The sequence below is a fragment of the Amborella trichopoda genome, chromosome 7 (assembly GCF_054954075.1).
Source record: "Amborella trichopoda isolate Santa Cruz 75 chromosome 7, AtrichopodaSantaCruz75HAP2 v2.0, whole genome shotgun sequence".
Lineage (NCBI taxonomy): Eukaryota > Viridiplantae > Streptophyta > Magnoliopsida > Amborellales > Amborellaceae > Amborella > Amborella trichopoda.
The window spans coordinates 41034239-41058938 of NC_142342.1; the positions used below are offsets into that span (position 1 = coordinate 41034239).

Below are 24700 nucleotides of genomic sequence, written 5' to 3' on the forward strand. Positions count from 1 at the left end.
GTATTATTAAAATTTGTTCAGTACAATTATAAAATACTCTATAGTGCGACCACCTTAACATAATCTAAATGTTAAGGTGCTCATACTATTGAGTAATTTATCATTGTACTCAACAAAATTTGGACACTTATATACATTTGTTTAGTACATGAAGTTTTTTTAGTAATGATATTTTTTATCATTAGGAGAGAAGTGCATCATCTACATTGGGTGTGACATCATCTACATTGAGCATTAAATATCACTAGCGTGCTCTATGTGGATGACGTAGTACCCCTCCTAATTACAAAAGGGAAAGCTTTCTATGTCCCCCTACAGCATAAACATTATATCCTCCCCTTTATCCAACCGTCCATTTTTTAATGGAGGGCTAGCTAAGATTACCCCAATCACAATCACATCTCTACACTATTTTACTTTTAGTTTTTTTTCTATAAATTATTTTGATGCAAAATTTTGGAGGTTCATTCCTCTATTAAACTTGCACTAACGAAATATATAAAAAAATATTGTAATGAAATAAAATGACAAAAATACCCTTAATGGGTATTTTTGGTCATTATTTTTTATCAAAAAATTATTGCTAATATTTTTAATAGGTGCACCCCAATAATAAGATGGCACGTACCAAATTTTATATTCAAAAAATTTTAAAAATAAAAGACTTTGAGACGTTGGATCTAAGATCAAACGGCGAGTAGCTCTTTTGATAAAAAATGGACAGCTGGATGGTAGGAGAAAGATAAAACTTCTATACTGTAGGGGAAGCATAAGAAGTCTTTCCATTACCAAAAGTACCCTTATGAACAAAATACTCCATGTACAAAACAAGAGTATAAAAGTGTCTAAAATTTGTTGAATACAATGATCAATTAGTCTATAGCGTGAGCACCTTAACATAACCATGTATTCTATATTAAATATTAATGGAATATAATTTTTATATTAAGTATATTATTTAATATAAAAATAAGATACTATATAAGGAAAAAGTTTAAATATGGTTGCAACCTTAAAATGTAGAATTAAAGATGCACCTCAACAATCTATTGGAAAAAGGTTGCTCTAATGTTGAAAAGCCCTCTAATTAGATGATTGAATATGAAAGAAAAAAATAATTTGAGTTCCAAAAATAGTGCGTCTTGCAACACATTATTTAGACCATCCATTTTGAAGATTTTCATATATTTATAGATCTACTTGATTTTAATCATTTTTTAAGTTTAAAATTTTATAATTAGATATAAAAATAGATTTTCAGATAATCTTAATAATCTTTTACACCAAAATTACATGATACGCTAAAATTTGGTGGTGCACCTTAATTGGATTGTTTAAGGTTGCAACCTTATAGAAACCACACCCATTATATAACATCAATTATATTGTAAATAGTGATTAGTGGAACCTGAGAAATACTTCCCCAAGGGTTTAGGTAATTTTTATAGTAAAATGAGAAATACTTCCCCAAGGGTTGAGGTAATTTTTATAGTAAAATGTTTTACCCGGTGTAGGAAAAATGGAACCAGAACGATCAACATGACATGGGGGCGAAAGCGGTTATTTGGTACTTACCAATAAACCAACCTAACTGAGAAAGTCCTGAGCAATCAAAAAATTGATAAAAAAATAAAAAATACAAAAAGAAATATCTATGAAAAGTATATTTAACGCATGATTAACTAAAGCACATCAAAATAAAGTTAAAAATTGATGAAAAAGATGGATTTTAAAGAATCAATATATGCCCAAAGTATTTTTAAAAAATTTCAGAAAAGATGGAAACTGTAAAAATAAGTATTGATGGTCAAAACAATTTTCAATATTTGCCAAAACGATAGAAAATATTAAAAAATGCATTACAAATACAATCCCTTAATTTTTAAGATTTTATATAAAAGAAGGGATTGCCTAAGAAGGTCACAACTATTCCTACTCATTAGATGTCAAATTGGATGGTTTGGGATGAGCTACGAAATTCGAGAATTATTTTTTGGATCTTGTGCCTATTCAATGACTCTTACAACAACCCATTTTGAAATTTAAAAGACATGAATAATTGTGACATCTTTATGTAAAAAAACAAATGGCCTCTTTGTAAACAATCCTTTTATATAGTTATTTTTGAACTTTTTTAAAATACCCGGCCGGTTTATCAAAATCAACCTAAACCGGAACCGGCCTGTTCTTTTTTTAACCGTCTGATTTTTCCAGCACTGATTTGACTATATGTTTTATTTTCATGTGTTTTCTTCTCTTACCAAACATGTGTACGTCAAATTTACCGTGAAATTATTTCCCAAAGAATAATTTTACACCAACCCAATGTGCCCTAAGAAAACGAATCCCTCCCTCTCTAAATGCCGAGTGCAAGATCTAACCATTATAATCAATTACGTATGAACTAATATTTATGAAAACGATGAACCAAACTGGAACCAACTGTTTCGGATCGGAACCCAGTCCTGTTCCGCCAAAATACAAGGGACTTGTGGACAGGCCGGTTCTCTGGATGGCGAATCTGGATCACGGATCTATTTTTCAAACAGTGGTCCAAACCCGAAGCAAGGGTTGATAGAGGTTCCTCCTACTGCTCCCTATTTATCATACATCAATAGCATGTATGCGTTGGATTATATCTAAGGCTGAGGTTTCTATAAGGTTGCTACCTTAAACCATCCAATTAAGGCGCACCTCCAAATTTTACCCTAACATATAATTTTAATGAAAAAGATTATTAAGATTATCTAAAAATTTATTTTTATATATAATTATAAACTTTTAAACTTAAAAAATGATTAAAATCAAGTAAATCTATAAACATATGAAAATCTTGAAAATGGACCGTCTAGATAATGTATTGCAAGATGCACTATTTTTGCGACTCAAAATTGTATTTTTTATTTTTATATTCATACATCTCGATGTCGAGACGATCAATTAGAAATTTTTGTAACATTAAAACAACCTTTTCCGATGGAGTTTTGACATCACCAACATGGAGCACGCTGGTGATATTGAATGCTCTATGCAGATGATATCACACCCCATATAGATAATGTCACTTCTCTCCTAATGACCAAAAATATCTTTACATTTTAATTCTAATTTCAAAACAGCGAAATACATAACTTCATGATTTCCTATTGACCTTAATTGAATATTTGGTATGTAATATATCTATATATAAGGATACATTGGAAAGGAATAAAGAAAAAATAAGGATTTCATAAAAGTTAAAAAATAATATTGATGTTTGAAATGAATGTGCGGAGTTAATTAATTTAAAACTTAATGTAAAGTAATAATACAAAACCTGCAATTGAATTTCCATGGATTCACTTATTCCATAGAATCCAACAGTGGACAGACATATCTATGTTTTGATCAAGTGTTATCCAAACAGCAGACAACCCCCAAAGACAGACCAATTCCAGGAGATGTCAATTCCAGTATTAACCTATCCCCAGGAGAATCTAATCCAGGTAGCCAAACAGACCCTAAACTTTTTCCTCCATCTAATTTTATCAATCTATCTATCTATCTCTTCCATAGAGGGTCCCATCGTCATTTGATGAAAGACTTTGATGGCAACTGCAGTGCACAACAACATGAGTCATTGGCTTTGGAAGTTTTGGTTTTCGTGGAGGCAAATTTTTTTTACGCATCTGATTTAAGTAGGAGGTTTTATGTGAAATGTGGGTTGGAACTACACTGGAGTAAAAATTATGACCACAAATGGGATACATTATTTAATAATGATATAATATAGATACATGTAGATTTTTTACATACAGGGGTACTTTCCATTTGTATCTCTATAATATATGTGTGACTAGTGCAGCTCAAGAGACTAGCCGCACACTACCAAGTTCTCTTACTCTCCTCCTTTCTCCATCCACCGTCAAAACCGTAGATGATGAACCAGTGATAGTTTATACTTGAAAAGGATTCAATGACCATATGGATCAAAATCTACAAGCCCTAAGCTAAAGAACTTCCTGCCCTTTCTATTTTAAGGGTCAGTGGGGGCTAACTACAAAGATTGAATTGCATATCAATTTCAGAGATCAGAGAATACAAATATGGTGAACTTGATCAAATAAGCAGGGACATAGTAAAAAAGAACTTCTAAAAGTAATAATACTTAGCAGAGAGTCTTAGAGAGCAAGTGGATAAAGCAAGTAAAAGGAACTAAGCCTGAAAATCAGAAACTAAAATGAGTTTAAAATTTTTTTTCATATTCATCTTAAGAGATAACACCAATAGAGACTGCAAGATTTGAGGATTTTTATCAGAGATCCTCCCTCTCTCCCCCACACACCCACATTTTGGCCATGACCCCACACACTATGTACACTGCCTCATGCAACCCCCCCATTCTCTCTCTCTCTCTCATGGCCATGACCCCACACACTATGTTCAAATAATATGTACAAGCACAGCCATACAAATCTCTCACATAAGTCATATGCATGCTCTCTCTCTCTCTCTCTCTCTGATACACAAAGTGCAGCTATACAAATCTCTCACAGAAGTCATACACAAGCTCTCTCTCTCCCTCCCCATCTCTCTCTCTCTCAAAAAAAAAAAAACACAAACAAACACAGAACACAACCAAACGACAATGAAAAAGATGACGGAAACAAGTGAGAAACATTAAAAACAAGAGAAACAGATATCTTACTCTCTGAGAGGAAGGCTTCCAACAACTGACTCGAGAACACCTTCCCTCACTCATACCCCCACCACCTTCCTCTTCGTTCCCATATCTCTCCTACTCTACCCCTTTACCCGGCCCACCATTTTTGGGCCCCAAACCTACAGGCCTCCATAGTTTCATCACAGGCCTTGAAATCCCATTTTGCCCCAAACCACTCTTCTTAGCAGTTACTTGAGCCCCACCAAGAACCACAGATATCGACCCAATGAGGACCTCACATCTCTCATCATTATCTCTATGCACCATACTCTCATCCTTCTGCAACCCCTCGTCGCCTCTACACACTGCTTTCTCGTCCATACATGACCGATTGTCATCTCCATGCCAAACCCTCTCATTCATAAATGAAACCATGTTGTTTCCATGCCCAATCCTCTCATCCATACTTGACCCATCTTTTTCATGCACCGCTCTGTCATCCATACTCGAGCCCTCATCACTTCCATGCATCACCCTCTCCTCCATACATGATCCCTCCTCTCCATGCACTGCACCCTTGTCCCCACATGACCCCTCATAGCTTCTGCATGCCACCTTCCTGTCCATGCACGTCCCCTCTTTACTTCTGTGCACAGCCCTGTCATCCACAAAAAACCCCTCACTGCTCCTACACACCCCCCTCTCGTCTGTACACAACCCCTCATGATCAGGGTTGACCTTTGGGGCCCACACCAAGTGGCCACAAGATGGGGGTGGGGCCCTTGAGTAGCCTCTGAACCTTGGCCCGGCCCTCGATATGGGGCGACGAGGTGGGGCCACCTGATGCCTTTCCAGGCCATTGACCACCTAGTAGGCTCCATTGTCCATGTCAGCCTGTGTGTGGGCACCGCCTTCTGCATCAGCATCTGTGCCAGACTCATTCGTCAAATCTGACAAAGATGGTAGGCCCGGATTGGCGGTGGAGCCGGGACTGGAGGAAGAGATCATATCGAGGGGATCGGTGGAGCCTTCCTCAGAGAAGCCCTCTGCCACCTTGTCAATGTCAGCCTGGTCCTTGGCTTTGAGCTCTCTCTGTCTTAGTTTCTTCAGCCGCTTCTTTTCCAAGATCTCGGCTTGCCTGTCCAATCAAAACATGGGAAGAATGAGGGTGTGGTTCACACACACACACAGATTGGAGTGGTTGTGTAGAAGCAAAACTAAGAATTCATAAAAAGGGAAATAATCTAAAAAAGAGCATGGGGAGATAAGTTGCTACTCATGCAAGGGCATGCTCACATGGTTTGTAAGATTATAGAGAGGTGAAATGGGACAGAAAGAAGCAAAGCAGAGAGAACATAGAGGCTGAGAAAGAGAGAGAGCACTAGCTTATATCCAAAAAAGGTGTCAAGCTCAAACTATATCTTTTATCTTAGAATCTTTACCCACTCGAACGGTTAAGAAAGAGCAATATCGATAAATTCTGCATTTCAAAATATATATATATATATATATGGGAAAATCTGAGATCAGCCCTCTAGCTGACAGCTACAGTAAACACCTAATGGCCCAGAGTGAATCTAGACCGATTTAATGGTCACGACAGCATTTCGTGTTTTCATTTTAATTTTTGTTTCCACAAATCTAAAACACTTGAAATTTGGAGCATCTATTATTAAAAAATAAGTGAATCTAATAAAAATATCAAAAACATAATTCATAAATACTCAATAGACCAAAATACCCCTAAAAATTTTAGGGGCATTTTGGTCAAATTTTTTTTTTAAAATAATTGTTTTAATATTTTAATTAGGTGCATCTTGATGAGAAGCGTGGACATCCCAAATTTCATGTGCTTTGGATTTGTACAAAAAACGTTAAGGGCATATATCTTCTAAATTAGTGTAGGTTAAGGGCATATATCCTCTAAATTAGTGTGTCCCTCCGACTGGCTAACATGGGAAACCAAAGTTTTTTTTTTTTGGCATATATCCTCTAAATTAGTGATTCCCTCTGACTCTATTTTCAATAGTATTACTGGTGGCTAACCTGGGAAACTGATGGCAACTTCACAAGTATTACTTGTGGCTAGCATGGAAACACATTTACACTCTTCAATTCAAAAAAATTTCTCTTTTTCCATCGGAAGCACAAATCTCCATCAATATTATCCATCTAAAAACAAAATAAGCGATAGTACCAACCATAATAAATAAAGCATAAAACACATACACTATAAGAGCACAAAATAAACAAGAATACCAATAGTAGGAAATAAAGCCTAAAACACTCTCTACTGATAATTTACCCAAAAATAATATCACATTCAGATACTGTTCTAGATTTGATCAGAGATCTTGCATGAATAAACGGTAAATGAAAAATAAAAAAAGCTTAAAGCAGAGATTTACAGAGCTACTGATGTTACATGAAAAATCAAAGCATCACATAGCGAGCATTAAAATCAGAGCACCACAGAAAAACAAGAGCACATAAGAGAGAGAAACCCAAATCGATAAGAAACCAAAACAAGTTAAAGATGTAGAATTAAAACCCCAAGTGTAGAATTCATCAAAACTTAGCTATAAATTTTCTACTCCAATAATGGACGAATAGAAGGATCATGTTTATACATTGTTTTGTTACACATCAACCACTGTTCGAGGAGTTCAGAAAAAAAATTATAAATATCAAACACAAAGTACTTATTTTCATAAGAAACCTTGATATCAATTGTATTAAATTCGAAGAAGGAAATTAGGATCTGCAATCCTGAAACATCAGAGCTATTATAATTAAATATTTAATTCATAATCCAAAAAAAGCCTAATTTCCATTGTAGCAATGTCTGGAAGCTGTAAGATATAAATAAAACCCTTGAACCCAACGAACCCAAATTATCCAAATACGCAAACCAATTTTTTTCTCTTTCTTTTTCTTTAAACCAATATCAAATATTGGCCCCATTTGTACATTTCTCTTAACAAAATCCTCTGACACAAACTTCTAAATACTAATCGACTAACAACAACAATTACAGAAATCAAAATGAAACAAATGAGAAGCTTTTCAGACCAAAAATTGCGTAGGGAGCATTATTAAGAGGAGTTACAGAGAGAGAGATTCATGAAAGAAAAATATTGGATTTAGATTATTATTTTTGGACAATTTTTTATTGTTAAAGATAGGATTTGGATTTATGAACTCTAGAACAAGAGATAGAGAAGCAGAACCCACCAGAAAGGGGAGAGATGATCAATACGTACACGAGCTTCTCAAGCTCAATCAATGGCGACCTAGACGCCTCAAAAGTTTCCCGAATGCTAAAACGCTTCTTTCTCTCTCTAATCTGAATAGGCAAAAGTTTCCCGAATGCTGATACGCCTCTCCCTCTCTCTCATTCCGTAAATCTGAATAAGCAAGTAACAATGGGAGGTGTACTCAGAAGAGATGACACTCCTCAGCCGTTTGATTTTTTATCTGACGGATTGTCATTTGTAACCACACTGTATTGAAGTGACGTTCTCTCTTGTAAATCCTAGACCGGGTGATGACATATGGCCTCAAGCAATGGTTTAAAAAACGGATCGGTGACCCGGATTGGGCATCCAAAAAACCAATTCAGATCGGCGAATCGGCGATTCGGATCGAGAATCGAGTGAATCGGTCAAAATAAAGCTTAAAAAAATTTCGAAAAAATTATTAAAAATTATTATAAATATTATTTTTTAGGAGTTCAATAAGAAATGAGGGTACTCGATTAAGAATTTCCATGTTTTTGAATGAATATGCGAATATTGATATGTTTTTTCCCTGCATGAATCGTTATTCAGCATTTAATTTACATCACACAAAAGGATAAACATAGAATTATCATGGAATAAGTATATCAACATACATGAACTACAATAAAGCATAAAATTAGTAACATATGATCTAAAAATAAAATGATAGACGACGTTATAGACGACGTTATTGTTCTTCTTGGTCACGCTGGTGCCATTGATTTAATTCGTTTAACAATTCATTGATTCGATCTAAAAACGAATCATCGATATTAGCAAACGTCAGACTATTCCCAAATCCCTGAGTGTTAGTGTTTTGTTATGTTCCCAATCCAAAATCCCTGAAGATTGTCCATCCTTCATGCTCACCTGCACTGTCGTGCTCATCCCTACATTGTTGCTGTTGGGACTCGATATGTGAATAATATGGCTGGGATAGGGTGGCCTCAGAATCATCATCTCTCTCATTTTCTCTTTGAATAATATGGATTAAAAAAAAAATTAACAAATTTTCAAAAAAATCGATGATGGATTAAAAAAAAAAAATCACAAATTTTCAAAAAATTCTATCATGGATTACAAAAAAAAATTCGATCATGGATTAAAAAAAAAAAATCACGAATTTTCAAAAAATTCTATCATGGATTAAAAAAAAAAAATCACAAATTTTCAAAAAATTCAATCATGGATTACAAAAAATTCGATCATGGATTACAAAAAATTCGATCATGGATTAAAAAGAATTCGATCATGGATTACATAAAATTCGATCATGGATTACAAAAAAAAAAAAAACATAAAAAAACAAAAAATTCCATCGTGGATTACAAAAAAAGAAAAAAACAAATCGATCATGGATTACAAAAAATTCAATCATGGATTACAAAAAATTCTATCATGGGTTACAAAAAAAAAAAAAAAATTCGATCATGGATTACAAGAAAAAAAAACAAACATTTCGATCATGGATTACAAAAATTCGATCATGGATTACAAAATATTCTATCATAGATTACAAAAAATTCGATCATGGATTACATAAAATTCGATCATGGATTACATAAAATTCGATCATGGATTACAAAAAAAAACAAACAAAAAAAAACAAAAAATTCGATCGTGGATTACAAAAAAAAAAAAAAAAATTTCGATCATGGATTACAAAAAATTCAATCATGGATTACAAAAAACTCTATCATGGGTTACAAAAAAAACAAAAAACAAAAAATTCAATCATGGATTACAAAAAACTCTATCATGGGTTACAAAAAAAACAAAAAACAAAAAATTCGATCATGGATTACAAAAAAAAAAAAAAACATTTCGATCATGGATTACAAAAAAAAAACAAACATTTCGATCATGGATTACAAACATTTGATCATGGATTACAAAAAATTCTATCATGGGTTAAAAAAAAAAAAAAAAAACAAAAAAATTCGATCATGGATTACAAGAAAAAAAAACAAACATTTCGATCATGTATTACAAAAAATTCGATCATGGATTACAAAAAATTATATCGTGGGTTACAAAAAAAAAAAAAACAAAAAATTCGATCATGGATTACAAACAAAAAAAAAAAAACAATTCGAACATGGATTACAAAAAAATCAATCAAGTATTACAAAAAAATCTATCATGGATTACAAAAAAAAAAAGAAAAAAAATTTTTTTTTTTAAAAAAAAAAAAATTTCTGTTCTTCCGTACGGGACTCGCCGATTCCGTACAGTGAATCGGCGAGTCACTGTGCAGAAATCGTCCGGTTATCTCTAGAACCAAACGATTCCCGTTTTTTTTCACTGATTCGATTCGTCCATGGCGATTCCCGAGTCGAACCGGGCGAGTCCGGTTCGACTCGGCGTTTTTTTAAACACTGGTCTCAAGTATGAACTTTGAAATATAAAGGGAAAATTACATAAGCCCAACCAAAATCAACTATTCATTCAACTTACCCCCACTTAAAACTTTTTTACTGCTTTCTTTTTTTTTAATCCTAATTTCCTAACAAATAACCCCTACCAAAAAAAAATGAAATCTAAGACAATAATACCCCTTTTTTACCGACGAACCTATTTCTACTCTCGCTCCCTCTCTCTCCAATGGCACTCTCTCTTCACGATTTACCCACCTATTTCTACTCTCGCTCTCTCTCTTCACTGGCACTCTCTCTCTTCACAATTTACCTACCTATTTATACTCTGGCTCTCTCTCTTCATGATTTAGCCACTGTTACCAGTCCGACGTTCGTATACTGCAGTCCGGCGATTAGGAAGGGCAATCTGGCATTTTCATGGGGCACTCTAGCGTTTCATCTCACTAGAACTGCCTCGGTCCGACTTTTTGAGGGTCAGTCTGGCATTTTGGGAGGTCAGTCGAACATGTTTAATGTGTAGTCCGGTATTTATGTCACTGGAACTGCCCTGTCTGACGTTCTGAGGGGCAGTCCGACGGTTAGGGGTGCCAGTTCGACGTTCGTATATTGCGGTTCGGTATTGGGGAAGGGCAATCCGACGTTTTTATGGGGCAGTCCGGAGTTTCATCTCACTAGAAATGCTCCGGTCCGACGTTCAGAGGGTCAGTCCGACATTTTGAGAGGTCAATCCGGCATGTTTAAGGTGCAGTCCGGCGTTTATGTCACTGAAACTGCCCTAGTCTGATGTTCTGAGGGGCTATCTGGCAGCTAGGGAGGCTAGTCCGGCGTTCGTTTATTGCGGTCCGAGGATTTGTTCTGTTGGAGGGGCGTTCCGACGTTAAACAAATTCGATCCATTAATTTCGTTTTATTGGACCCCAAAATGACTTTTTAAAATACATGAAGGGTATATTTGTCAAAAAAAAATCACTTTTTGTATTGGGGGGTATTTGCTGGAAAACATAATTGTTGAGAAAATTTTTTTAGGAAAGCTAAGGCAGGGGGGTAAGCTGAATGATAGTTATATTTGAGGCGTCCTCGTTCCATATAGAAGTAAGGCGCACCTTCAAAATTTTACTTAAGATGTAATTTTGGTGCACGAATCTTAGGCTTGAAAATTTGTTTTTATTTCTATTTATGGAATTTAAACTTTTATAAATTGTACAAGTCAGAGTCAATTTATAAAGATTTGAAAATCTTGAAAATAGACTGTCCAAATAACTTGTTGCAAGATTGACTATTTTTAAGGTGCACCTCACAAATTCACTAGGTTGTTTTGATCCCAAAAATCCTTAAATCGATTGTCCCGATCTCAAGATGTATGAACATAAGAAAAAATGGATTTTCAACTTTGGAAATGGTGCATCTTGTAATGCATTATCTGGACTGTTAATTTGCAAGTTTATCAAGTTTTCTTAAATCTACTCGATCTACACTATTATTTAAGCTTCAAATTTTATAATTAGAGATGAAAATAAAATTTCATTGAACATGAAAAGGACATACAAAACAAACGCAGATGACATAAACATATTGGATAGCAGACTTACATCCAAACAATACAAGCACCTAATAAGATTACACACCCAATACTACATTCTTACACACTTCTTCACACTCTAATCTTCAAAAACTGGTTATATAACTACAAACTCATAACCTATTTCTTTTGGGAAATAAATGTTGCAATCGCGTGATCAAAATCTCAACGGTGAAGTCCATGATTTTGAGAATTGCATTGTTCCATTTCCTTTTAATGGCTAGAACTGAGTACCATCCTCCAAATCCAATCCCAAAGCCCAAGCCTGCACTAATCCAAAATTGCCAGACCTCTGGTGACCCGGTTCTCAAATCCCCAACATTGTTAGATATTGGACTATCACACTTCTTAGGAAGAGGAGTACCACAAAGATTTTCGTTTCCATAGTATGTTGAGGCATCATCGAATGTGCTCATGTGGCCAGCAAAAGGAATTGGACCTGACAAATTGTTGTAGGACCAGTTCAATGCGCCCAAGGAATTCATAGATGACATGCTCAGAGGAATGCCACCGGAGAATAGATTGTTCGAGAGGTCCATCGATTCTAGCTCTTGCAATTGATTAATCTCTTGAGGAATCTTCCCAATCATGTGGTTTCCAGATAGGTTTAACACGCGCAAGCCTATCAAAATTTTGTCAATGATTCTGGAATTCTTCCTGAGAAATTATTTCTCGAAAGATCTATGCATGTCACAAGAGAGAGAAATTCGGTGTAATCCATCATTGACGCTTTTGCCACTATATCAATGCTCACCATATAATAGAAGCTGTGATTGCGATCGTAATTGTAATCAGCCATTTTCTCTGTAACTTTCATTGCTGTGAAGTTTGTGAAAATGTCAGAGATAGTCCCTGAGAGGCAATTTTCAGCAGCATCGAAAACTTGAAGCGAGTATAGACTTGACATAGTCTTAGGAATGGCCCCAATAAGCTTGTTAGATCTCAGAGAGAGAACACGAAGTGAGGTAAGACTTTGGCCAATCCATGATGGTAAATTTCCCGATAATTGATTGTCACCAAGATCCAAAACCTCTAGCTGGGTACAATTTTTTAATGATGATGGGATCTGCTCTGATAATGTATTGCCTCTCAACACTAATGTCATCATATTATTCAAGTTTCCCATGGAAGTGGGAATAGGTCCCATCAATTTATTTCTAGAAAGATCAAGAGCCTCCAAAACCTTCATATTCCCTATGGAGTTGGGAATAAATCCTGAAATACTATTATTGGAGAGATCCAAGATCGATAGATTTGGCAAGACTTCTCCAATATTTTCTGGAATACAACCAGAAATTTGATTGTTTGAGAGAAACAACTGTCGTAAATTAGGAAGCTTGTCATAAGTCTCAGTTTTTTTCACTAGGTGATAGCATGCAACCTCTCGGATTGTCACAGTGCTCGTACAATGTTTCAAGAATCCTAGCAATAATTTCATGCTTTTGCAAATCTGACGGCGTAGATCAGTTGAGGAGCTGATATTCAACATTTCAAATTTTTGTCCCAAACCCAACCTAGTATTTCCAGAAAAGTTGCCGTAGTTGTATAGAAGTTGAAGTCCTTGAGGGTGAGACTCGGTGTTTATTAATTGGCCTTGAAATCTATTTGAACTTAAAACCATATTAATTGTGGATTTAAGATTCCAAATCTCTGGAAGAAAAGATCCCATAAAATTGTTTTTAGATAGGTACAAATGACTAAGCATGGAAAGGTTTCCTATGAAGGGAGGGAGGGATCCTGTGAAGTGGGTTTCCAGATAGATCCAAATCACTAAGCATGGAAAGGTTTTCTATGGAGAGAGGGAGGGATCCTGTGAAGTGGTTTCTAGATAGATCCAAAGCACTAAGCATGGAAAGGTTTCCTATAAAAAGGAGGGAGAGATCTTGTGAAGTGGTTTCCAGATAGATTTAAGTCAGTCAGCTTGAAAAGGTTTCCAATGGAGGGAGGGAGGGATCCTATAAAGTGATTACTAGATAGATCCAATCCTGTAAGCATAAAAAGGTTTCCTATAGAGGGAGGGAAGGATCCTGTGAAGTGGTTTCCAAATAGATATAAATAAGTCAACTTGGAAAGGTTTCCAATGGAGGGAGGGAGGAATCCTGTGAAGTGGTTTCCAAATAGATGTAAATAAGTCAGCAAAGAAAGGTTTCCTATGAAGGGAGGGAACGATCCTGTGAGATTGTTGTCACTTAGCAATAAGTAAGATAGCTTGGAAAGGTTTCCAATGGAGGGAGGGAGGGATCCTGTGAAGTGGTTTTCGGATATATAAAAGTCAGTCAGCTTGGAAAGGTTTCCAATGGAAGGAGGGAGGGATCCTATAAAGTAATTACTAGATAGATCCAATCCTGTAAGCATAGAAAGGTTTCCTATGGAGGGAGGAAGGGATCCTGTAATGTGGCTTCCAAATAGATATAAATAAGTCAGCTTGGGAAGGTTTCCTATAGAGGGAGGGAGGAATCCTGTGAAATTGTTTCCAAATAGATGTAAATAAGTCATCAAAGAAAGGTTTCATATGAAGGGAGGAAACATTCCCTTGAGATTGTTGTCACTTAGCAATATGTAAGTTAGCTTGGAAAGGTTTCCTATGGAGGGAGGGAGGGATCCTGTGAAGTGGTTTCCGGATAGATATAAGTCAGTTAGCTTGGAAAGGTTTCCAATAGAGGGAGGGAGGGATCCTATAAAGTGATTACTAGATAGATCCAATCATGTAAGCATAGAATGATTTCTTATGGAGGGAGGGAGGGATCCTGTGAAGTGGTTTCCAAATAGATATAAATAAGTCAGCTGGGGAAGGTTTCCTATGGAGGGAGGGAGGAATCCTGTGAAGTGGTTTCCAAATAGATATAAATAAGTCAGCTTAGAAAGGTTTCCTATGAAGGGAGGGAACGATTCCGTGAGACTGTTGTCACTTAGCAATAAGTAAGTTAGCTTGGAAAGGTTTCCTATGGAGGGAGCGAGGGATCCTGTAAAGTGGTTTCCGGATAGATATAAGTCAGTCAGCTTGGAAAGATTTCCTATGGAGGGAGGGAGGGATCCTATAAAGTGATTACTAAATAGATCCAATCCATTAAGCATAGAAAGGTTTCCTATGGAGTGAGGGAGGGATCCTACGAAGTGGTTTCCAAATAGAAATAAATAAGTAAGCTTGAGAAGGTTTCCTATGGAGGGAGGGAGGAATCCTGTGAAGTGGTTTCCAAATAGATGTAAATAAGTCAGCTTAAAAAGGTTTCCTATGAAGGGAGGGAACGATCCCGTGAGATTGTTGTCACTTAGCAATAAATAAGTTAGCGTGGAAAGGTTTCTTATGGAGGGAGGGAAGGATCCTGTGAACTGGTTTCCGGATAGAAATAAGTCCGTCAGCTTGGAAAGGTTTCTAATGGAGAGAGAGAGGGATCCTATAAAGTGATTACTATATAGATCCAATCCTGTAAGCATAGAAAGGTTTCTTATGGAGGGAGGGAGGGATCCTGTGAAGTGGTTTCCAAATAGATATAAATAAGCCTGCTTGGGAAGGTTTCCTAAGGAGGGAGGGAGGAATCTTGTGAAGTGGTTTCCAAATAGATGTAAATAAGTCAGCTTAAAAAGGTTTCCTATGAGGGAAGGGAACGATCCCGTGAGATTGTTGTCACTTAGCAATAAGTAATTTAGCTTGTAAAGGTTTCCTATGGAGGGAGGGAGGGATCCTGTGAAGTGGTTTCCGGATAGATAAAAGTCAATCAGCTTATAAATGTTTCCAATGGAGGGAGGGAGGGATTTTATAAAGTTATTACTAGATAAATCCAATCCTGTAAGCATAGAAAGGTTTCCTATGGAGGAAGGGAGGGATTCTATGAAGTGGTTTCCAAATAGATATAAATACGTCAGCGTGGGAAGGTTTTGTATGGAGAGAGGGAGGAATCCTATGAAATGGTTTCCAAATAGATGTAAATAAGTCAGCTTGGGAAGGTTTCCTATGGAGGGAGGGAGGAATCCTGTGAAGTGGTTTCCAAATAGATGTAAATAAGTCAGCTTAGAAATGTTTCCTATGAAGAGAGGGAACGATCCCGTGAGATTTTTGTCACTTAGCAAAAAGTAAGTTAGCTTGGAACGGTTTCTTATAGAGGGAAAGATGGATCCTGTGAAGTGGTTTTCGGATAGATATAAGTCAGTCAGCTTGGAAAGGTTTCCAATGGAGGGAGGGAAGGATCTTATAAAGTGATTACTGGATATTTCCAATCCTAAAAGCATAGAAAGGTTTCCTATGGAGGGAGGGAGGGATCCTGCGAAGTGGTTTCCAAATAGATATAAATAAGTCAGCTTGGGAAGGTTTTCTATGGAGGGAGGGAGGAATCCTGTGAAGTGGTTTCCAAATTGATGTAAATAAGTAAGCTTAAAAAGGTTTCTTACGAAGGGAGGGAACAAACCCGTGAGATTGTTGTCACTTAGCAATAAGTAAGTTAGCTTGGAAAGGTTTCCTATGGAGGGAGGCAGGGATCCTGTGAAGTGGTTTCCGGATAGATATAAGTCAGTTAGCTTAGAAAAGTTTGCAATAGAAGGAGGGAGGGATCTTATAAAGTGATTACTAGATAGATCCAATCCTGTAAGCATAGAAAGGTTTCCTATGGAGGGAGGGAGGGATCCTGTGAAGTGGTTTCCAAATAGATATAAATAGGTCATCTTGGGAAGGTTTCTTATGGAGGGAGGGAGGAATCCTGTGAAGTGGTTTCCAAATAGATGTAAATAAGTTAGCTTAGAAAGGTTTCCTATGAAAAAAGGGAACGTTCCCGTGAGATTGTTGTCACTTAGCAATAAGTAAGTTAGCTTGGAAAGGTTTTCTATGGAGGGAGGGAGTGATCTTCTGAAGTGATTTTCGGATAGATATAAGTCAGTCAGCTTGGAAAGGTTTCCAATAGAGGGAGGGAGGGATCCTATAAAGTGATTACTAGATAGATCCAATCCTGTAAGCATCGAAAGGTTTCCTATGGAGGGAGGGAGGGATCCTGTGAAGTGGTTTCCAAATAGATATAAATAAGTCAGCTTGGGAAGGTTTCTTATGGAGGGAGGGAGGAATCCTATGAAGTGGTTTCCAAATAGATGTAAATAGGTCAGCTTAGAAAGGTTTCATATGAAGGAAGGGAACGATCCCGTGAGATTGTTGTCACTTAGCAATAAGTAAGTTAGCTTGGAAAGTTTTCCTATGGAGGGAGGGAGGGATCTTGTGAAGTGGTTTCCAGATAGATATAAGTCAGTCAGCTTGGAAAGGCTTCCAATGGAGGGAGGGAGGGATCCTATAAAGTGATTACGAGATAGATCCAATCTTGTAAGCATAGAAAGGTTTCCTATGGAGGGAGCGAAGGATCCTGTGAAGTAGTTTCCAAATAAATATAAATAAGTCAGCTTGGGAAGGTTTCCTATAGAGGGAAGGAGGAATCCTGTGAAGTGGTTTCCAAATAGATGTAAATAAGTCAACTTAGAAAGGTTTCCTGTGAAGAGAGGGAACGATCCCGTGAGATTGTTGTCACTTAGCAAAAAGTAAGTTAGCTTGGAAAGGTTTCCTATGGAGGGAGGGAGGGATCCTGTGAAGTGGTTTCTAGATAGATATACGTCAGTCAACTTGGAAAAGTTTCCAATTGAGGGAGGGAGGGATCCTATAAAGTGATTACTAGATTGATCCAATCCAGTAAGCATAAAAAGGTTTCCTCTGGAGGGAGGGAGGGATCATGTGAAGTGGTTTCCAAATAGATATAAATAAGTCAGCTTGGGAAGGTTTCCTATGAAGGAAGTGAGGAATCTAATGAAGTGGTTTCCAAATATATGTGAATAAGTCAGCTTAGAACGGTTTCCTATGAGGGGAGGAAACGATCCCGTGAGATTGTTGTCACTTAGCAATAAGTAAGTTAGCTTGGAAAGGTTTCCTATGGAGGGAAGGAGGGATCCTGTGAAGTGGTTTCTGGAGAGATATTGGAAAGGTTTCCAATTGAGGGAGGGAGGGATCATGTAAAGTGATTACTTGATAGATCCAATCCTTTAAGCATAGATGGTTTCCTATGGAGGGAGGGAGGGATCCTGTGAAGTGGTTTCCAAATAAATATATATAAGTCAGCTTGGGAAGGTTTCCTATGGAGGGAGGGAGAAATCCTGTGAAGTGGTTTCCAAATATATGTAAATAAGTCGGCTTAGAAAGGTTTCCTATGAAGGGAGGGAACGATTCCGTGAGATTGTTGTCACTTAGCAATAAGTAAGTTAGCTTTGAAAGGTTTTCTATGGAGGGAGGGAGGGATCCTGTGAAGTGGTTTTCAGATAGATATAAGTCAATCAGCTTGGAAAGGTTTCCAATGGAGGGAGGGAGGGATCTTATAAAGTGATTACAAGATAGTTCCAATCCTGTAAGCATAGAAAGGTTTCCTATGGAGGGAGGGAGGGATCCTGTGAAGTGGTTTCCAAATAGATATAAATAAGTTAGCTTGAGAAGGTTTTCTATGGAGGGAGGGAGGAATCCTGTGAAGTGGTTTCCAAATAGATGTAAATAAGTCAGCTTAGAAAAGTTTCCTATGAAGCAAGGGAACGATCCCTTGAGATTGTTGTCACTTAGCAATAAGTAAGTTAGCTTGGAAAGGTTTCTTATGGAGGGAGGGAGGGATCATGTGAAGTGGTTTTCGGATAGATATAAGTCAGTCAGCTTGGAAAGGTTTCCAATGGAGGGAGGGAGGGATCCTATAAAGTGATTCTAGATAGATCCAATCCTGTAAGCATATAAAGGTTTGCTATGGAGGGAGCAAGGGTCCTGTGAAGTGGTTTCCAAATAAATATAAATAAGTCAGCTTGGGAAGGTTTCCTATGAAAGGAGGGAGGAATCATGTGAAGTGGTTTCCAAATAGATGTAAATAAGTCAGCTTAGAATGGTTTCCTATGAAGGGAGGGAACGATCCCGTGAGATTGTTGTCACTTAGCAATAAGTAAGTTAGCTTGGAAAGGTTTCCTATGGAGGGAGGGAGGGATTCTGTGAGGTGGTTTCCGGATAGATATAAGTCAGTCAGCTTGGAAAGGTTTCCAATGGAGGGAGGGAGGGATCCTATAAAGTGATTACTAGATATATCCAATCCTGTAAGCATATAAAGGTTTCCTATGGATGGAGGGAAGGATCCTGTGAAGTGGTTTCCAAATAGATATAAATAAGTCTGCTCTGGAAGGTTTCCTATGGAGGGCGGGTGGAATCCTGTGATGTGGTTTCAAAATAGATGTAAATAAGTCAGCTTAGAAAGGTTTCCTATGAAGGGAGGGAACGATCCCGTGAGATTGTTGTCACTTAGCAATAATTAAGTTAGCTTGGAAAGGTTTCCTATGGAGGGAGGGAGGGATCCTGTGAAGTGGTTTTCGGATAGATATAAGTCAGTCAGCTTTGAAAGGTTTTCAATGGAGGGAGGGAGGGATTCTATAAAGTGATTACTAGATAGATCCAATCCTGTAAGCATAGAAAGGTTCATATGGAGGGAGGGAGGGATCCTGTGAAGTGGTTTCGAAATAAATATAAATAAGTCAGCTTGGGAAGGTTTCCTAAGGAGGGGGGGAGGAATCCTGTGAAGTGGTTTCCAAATAGATGTAAATAAGTCAGCTTAGAAAGGTTTCTTATGAAATAAGGGAACGATCCCGTGAGATTGTTGTCACTTAGCAATAAGTAAGTTAGCTTGGAAAGGTTTCCTATGGAGGGAAGGAGGGATCCTGTGAAGTGGTTTCCAAATAGATATAAGTCAGTTAGCTTGAAAAGATTTTTTATGGAGGGAGGGAGGGATCTCGTGAGACTATTGTTACTTAGTAATAATTGAGTTAGCTTGGAAAGGTTTCCTAGGTAGGGAGGGAGGGATCCCGTGAGACTGTTGTCACTTAATAATAATTGAGTTAGCATGGAAAGGTTTCCTATGGAGGAAGGGAGGGATCCTGTGAAGTGGTTTTCAGATAGACATAAGTAAGTCAGCTTGGAAAGGTTTCCTACGGAGGGAGGGAGGGAACCTTTGAGATTATTGCGACAGAGTTGAAGTTCCTGAGGCCTCGTCAGATTCTGAAGTTCAGCATGAATGGGCCCTTGAAAGTAATTAACACTAAGGTCGAGGACTTGGAGGTTTTTCAGACTGGAAACCTTTTGAATGGGGATTCCACCACTTAATTTATTTTCAGACAAATCAAGAAGTACTAATTTTTTGCATCGGGAAACAAAGGCTGGGAAATCTATCAAAGCATTGTGATATAGGTAGAGGTGAGTAAGAGACTCCATACCTGTAAACCTTGACCAGTCACTAGAGTTCAAATTGTTCCTACCAAGGTCTAAATGCCATACCTTTTGCAGATTACCCAGCTGATAAGGGATGTGGCCACTAAGATCATTTCCACTTAGAGAAATGAAGCGACGCTCAGTGAGATTGCCAATCTCCTCAGGTACCGACCCCATAAACTAATTGTCTCCCAAATCCAAGAAACCGAGTTTCGAAAGGGGGCCCATACTTTTCGGGATTTTCCCTTCTAAATGGTTCATGCTGAGATTTAGACCAGTCAAATGGGGCAAGGAGAAGAAGTTCAGTTGATTGAGGGTCCCTTCGAAATAGAAATTTGAGAGGTTAATCTCAATCACGTTTCTGCCATCATTGCATTTAATTCCAATCCAGCTACAATGGTTGGTTGAGTTGCTGGTTCTAAGAAACCATGAAACCAAAGTGTGATTTTTCAGACTAGTTTTCCAGTTCAGCAATGCTTCAGCTTCTAAATCAACCGTCGACAAACCAGAGGATTGAATCGGAAGAGCTAAAATGAAGGGGAGGAAGAAGAAAAAAGGTGGAGATCTCACCACCATTCCCATTTTCATGGCATGCAAAAACTTCACTCGATTTTGCTTTACGAATGCTGCAATGAACATACATTAACTATTTAGTAACTTCGTACGTATTTATAATTCAAATCTTTAGAATCTCTCAGTGGATTATGTAAAGGGTGCAGTTAGCGAGAGGCCGGTGCATTATGTAAAAATGTAGTTTTGGCTCTGGAAACCGACCCCTACATGGCTCGATAATTTATTTCCGACGATGGGCGATAATTTATTTCCGATGATGGTTTACTGTTGTAATACTTAAAAACAATGTTTGCAAAATAGGGCGATCTAATTCCCTGGTTAGATCGGAACCTTCCATAGGCCGGTTCCGGTTTTGCATAGTTTTGTTGATCAATCGGTATATAAAAAAAAATTAAAAAAATACGTAAAATTTTTTAAAAATAAAGAAATTGATTTTTAATGTATTTTTTAATATTCTTTACATTATGGTGAAGATTAAAAATTATTTTGGTCATTAATACTCACTTTTATATTTTCCTATCTTTTTCATAAAATTCTAAAAATAATCCTAGGCACAAATCAATTTGTTAAAATCCATTTTTTTTAGTAATTTTCAACTTCATTGGAATGTGTTTAGTAGATTTTAATTTTCATCTTCATTTGAATGTATTTTAATTATTCTTTATATGCTTTTCATATTTTAGTAGAGTATTTTTTGTATCTTTTTTTTTACTTCTTTAGACGATTTTTTGGCCGCTCGAGACTTGTCCGGTTAGTGCGGTTGAATTGGGCCGGCTTACTGGTTAGACCAGTTAAACCGCTTTCAGGCCTAACCGTTCCGGTTCGATTTTGCCAACATGACTTGAAAATGAATGGTCTTCATAATGTGCTATATTATTTTTAGAGCTTGAAATCGAAATCCATAAGAGTTTTTGGGGTTGAAACGATCGATTAAATGGTTCTTCTAATCCTAGTAACAATATTTTTTTAATAAGTTTTGGGGTAATAAGTTTTTTGAGGTACGACTTTACTTTTTAAGGTGAAGCCTAAGCCCTAAATAAATCTTTTCCTTGTGTAATTGTACTATATTAATGAAAAATATGGTAGTCTTTCTCTCTTCTCCTCAACTCAATTGGAGAGGAACTAGTGTTCTCTCATTTCGTTTCTTAAAATTTTCTATTCGTTTTAATATTGTAAACAGTGCTGGAAAACCTGGATTGGCCGGGCAGATCTGTCATCGGAAAAATGATCCGCTTTGCCGATCTGAGTTTCCAAACACCATTACAAACACTGAATGCTAGTTTAAGGAACCGTTAAAAATGATCCAACTTTCCCATCTAAGAAAGCATGGTCAGTTTTATCGAGTCTCTTAGCCCATCTATCGTTCCTAGATTTTTCATCGATTCGGGAGGTGATTGTGTATTTGGCTCGATCCAACTCGGTTGCGATAGTTCATATGGATTCACCGGCAATTTTGATTTGTAGGGGTTCTCGAGCTACGGACATGGCCATAAAGTCATCTATTATTATACTAATTTGTGCTGCAGGGGCAACCAATCAAGCTATGGTTAGGTTTTATATTTCATTTTCAACATATCTATAATTGTTATTACTTCAAATATAAACAAAAATTATATACATGTATATTGAAAGTTTGAGGTCAGTATTCTAGGTGACCATTATAGTCACCATCCAATTGCATATATTGAATTGGGGTTGATCGATCTAATGATCATGATTGTATTTTGTATTTGAATTTTAAAATTTTTATAAATTAAATTCACTTGAAATTTTGAGTGTGTACTTTAGAAAAATTGACGAATTTAATAAACATATTGAAAGAATAATTTATAAAAGATAGACCAAAATACCTCTGAAAATTACAGGGATATTTTGATCAATTTAGCTCTTGTGAATAATTTTTTTAAATTTTTTTATTTAATGTGTCTTGATGAGAAGAGCGGACGATACAAATTTCAAGTTATTTATATTTGTAGAAAAAAATTCAAATATGAAATACAATTTAGATCGGCCCATATTCAATCTGAGCCATTGGACTTATACTATGTCATCAACTAGTGGGCTAACAAGATCATTTCCCATATAAAGAATTCATGCGTGAGGGGACACACTTCTATGATGGATGGTGTCCCTTGAAGTGTTCAACATCCATCTTGTTAATGGATGATAAAATTGATATTGTTAAAATAATATTAGAAAGAAAAAAATCTCCTTTTTTGTTTTTAGGGTTCCTTTTTTTCTTTATCCAAATTTCTACTTATCATATTTTCATTTCCTAAATGTTAATTCCTAGGAATGGACTCAAGTATTGGTGGTCACGGTAAAAGATGTCAATATGATATCTTGAGTTCACCCTTCCCCCAGACATATACCCAAAATATAAAAATAAAAATTTAAAATTCAAAATCCATCTCTAGATTTTGGAGAGAACTCATTTAGGTTAGCATGTGGTAAGCCCGCACATGTAGAAATGCAGGCTTGGTAATAAATATGTTTCTTAAATATAATTTGATTCAAATTTATAATGTTTAATATCATGAATATGAAAAAATGAATAAATTTTGAAAAATAAAAATAATAAGTAACCATGTGATTAAAATCCAACTTTAAGTAATAATCATAAATATAGAGAGAGAAAGAGAAAGAGAAAGAGAGGCGGGGGGGGGTTATATACTATATAAACTAAAAAAAATATCCTCATTTGCCATGTATTAGAGGGTGGGGGGAGGGGGTTATATACCACATAAACTAAAGAAAATATCCTCCTTTGCCATGTGTTAGAGACCTTAATAAAGAAAATCTAAATATAATAGGAAATTCTAGAAAAGCTTTAACAAAACTTGAAATACCAATCTTGTATCTCCAATGAACAAGTGGTGTTAAATATATATTTAGTAAACAAGTAGTGATTAAATCAATTTAGTTGTGACTTCATTTCACATGCCCTTGTAATTGTGAATTGTGGGACGGGTATTTTTAAGTGATAAAGAGCAAAAACATAAAAAATGGGTAGGAAGCAGCGACATCAAAAGAAGAGAGAAGGTGCCCCTTCTTTCTATTTAACACCACTTGTTCATTGTCTTTTCTTTGTTGTACCTTCTCTCTTCTTTCTTTTGATGTTATGGCTTCCTAACCCCTCATTATTATTATTATTATTATTTTATGTACAAATTCTACTCCTTTCAGGAAAAGACTTATATTTTTCAAGCGTTTATGAATTGACCAAATATGTGCCAATTTAATCTTTTATAATCCCGGGGTGAAAGTCTTTTTTCATGGCATATTAGGGACCTCTATTGCTAAAACATTAATGTCCTGCAGAGTTTTGAAGAACAAAGCCACCATTTATTTCAAGGTTCGCACACGTTTGCAAAATAAAATAAGAATGCCTATTTTTATTTTCGATGACAATGATACTATCAAAAAAATGCGGGCCCCTTAATATATATTTTTTAAATAAAATTTGAACCTAATTTTTTGGGGGTGTATTATCTTTAACATGAAAAATATTAATCTGTAAACAATCAAATTGCACTAAAAGATGTTGTTTTGACACTCAAATATCCTCAAATTGATCATCTCAAATAAAGATTCATGGACATGAGAAAAAAAATGAATTTTAAGTTCTTGGAATAGTGCATCTTGTAATGTAGTTTTGGGCTCTCAATTTTGAAGATTTTTAAGTTTTTACTGATGTGCTCGATCTACACTATTTATAAGCTTAAAATTTTATAATTCCATTTGAAAATATAATTTAAGATTATCACAAAGATTTTCAGTATTGAAACTACATTTCTTGGCACTATTTAAAGGTGAGCTTTACTTTGATTGTTTAGAGCCCAGATTCTATGTAAATCGCACCCAATTCTGCTTGAAGTCATTCATGGTGCAGTGCATCATTTGAGGTGGGGTCTAAAGTTTCTACTTTTCTGAAGTCATGGGCTCAAGTCAATGTCATGTACCCCATGGTACAATGCATTATTTGAGGTGGGTTGTAAAGTTT

The 24700-nt window shown here is 36.3% G+C and overlaps 2 protein-coding genes and 2 pseudogenes across 4 annotated transcripts in view; all 4 read right to left on the bottom strand.

The window, feature by feature from the left end:
- LOC110006449 (cytochrome B5-like protein) overlaps positions 1-8207 on the bottom strand; it is a 25455-nt gene extending 17248 nt beyond the window's left edge. Inside the window, exon 1 of one of the 2 annotated variants that reach the window (XM_088871368.1) lies at positions 7877-8207. The gene's annotated coding sequence lies outside the window, so the exon portion shown is untranslated. The remainder of the gene's footprint in view (positions 1-7876) is intronic. The other variant, XM_088871371.1, reaches the window with a different exon arrangement.
- Positions 5510-13633, bottom strand: LOC18429892 (uncharacterized). The gene is given in 3 exon segments (XM_088871072.1): positions 5510-5780; positions 12114-12508; positions 12511-13633. Coding segments are annotated over 3 exon segments (1740 nt in total). The 5' UTR covers positions 13585-13633.
- Positions 13634-14208: 575 nt separating this feature from the next.
- LOC148781426 (uncharacterized) lies at positions 14209-17546 on the bottom strand (annotated as a pseudogene).
- A 1166-nt stretch (positions 17547-18712) lies between these two features.
- On the bottom strand, positions 18713-20799 carry LOC148781427 (uncharacterized; annotated as a pseudogene). The gene is made up of 2 exons (XR_016058750.1): positions 19412-20799; positions 18713-19340 (listed from the first exon to the last, which is right to left on the bottom strand). The product of XR_016058750.1 is annotated as an uncharacterized LOC148781427 (transcript).
- Between the last annotated feature and the right edge of the window lie 3901 nt (positions 20800-24700).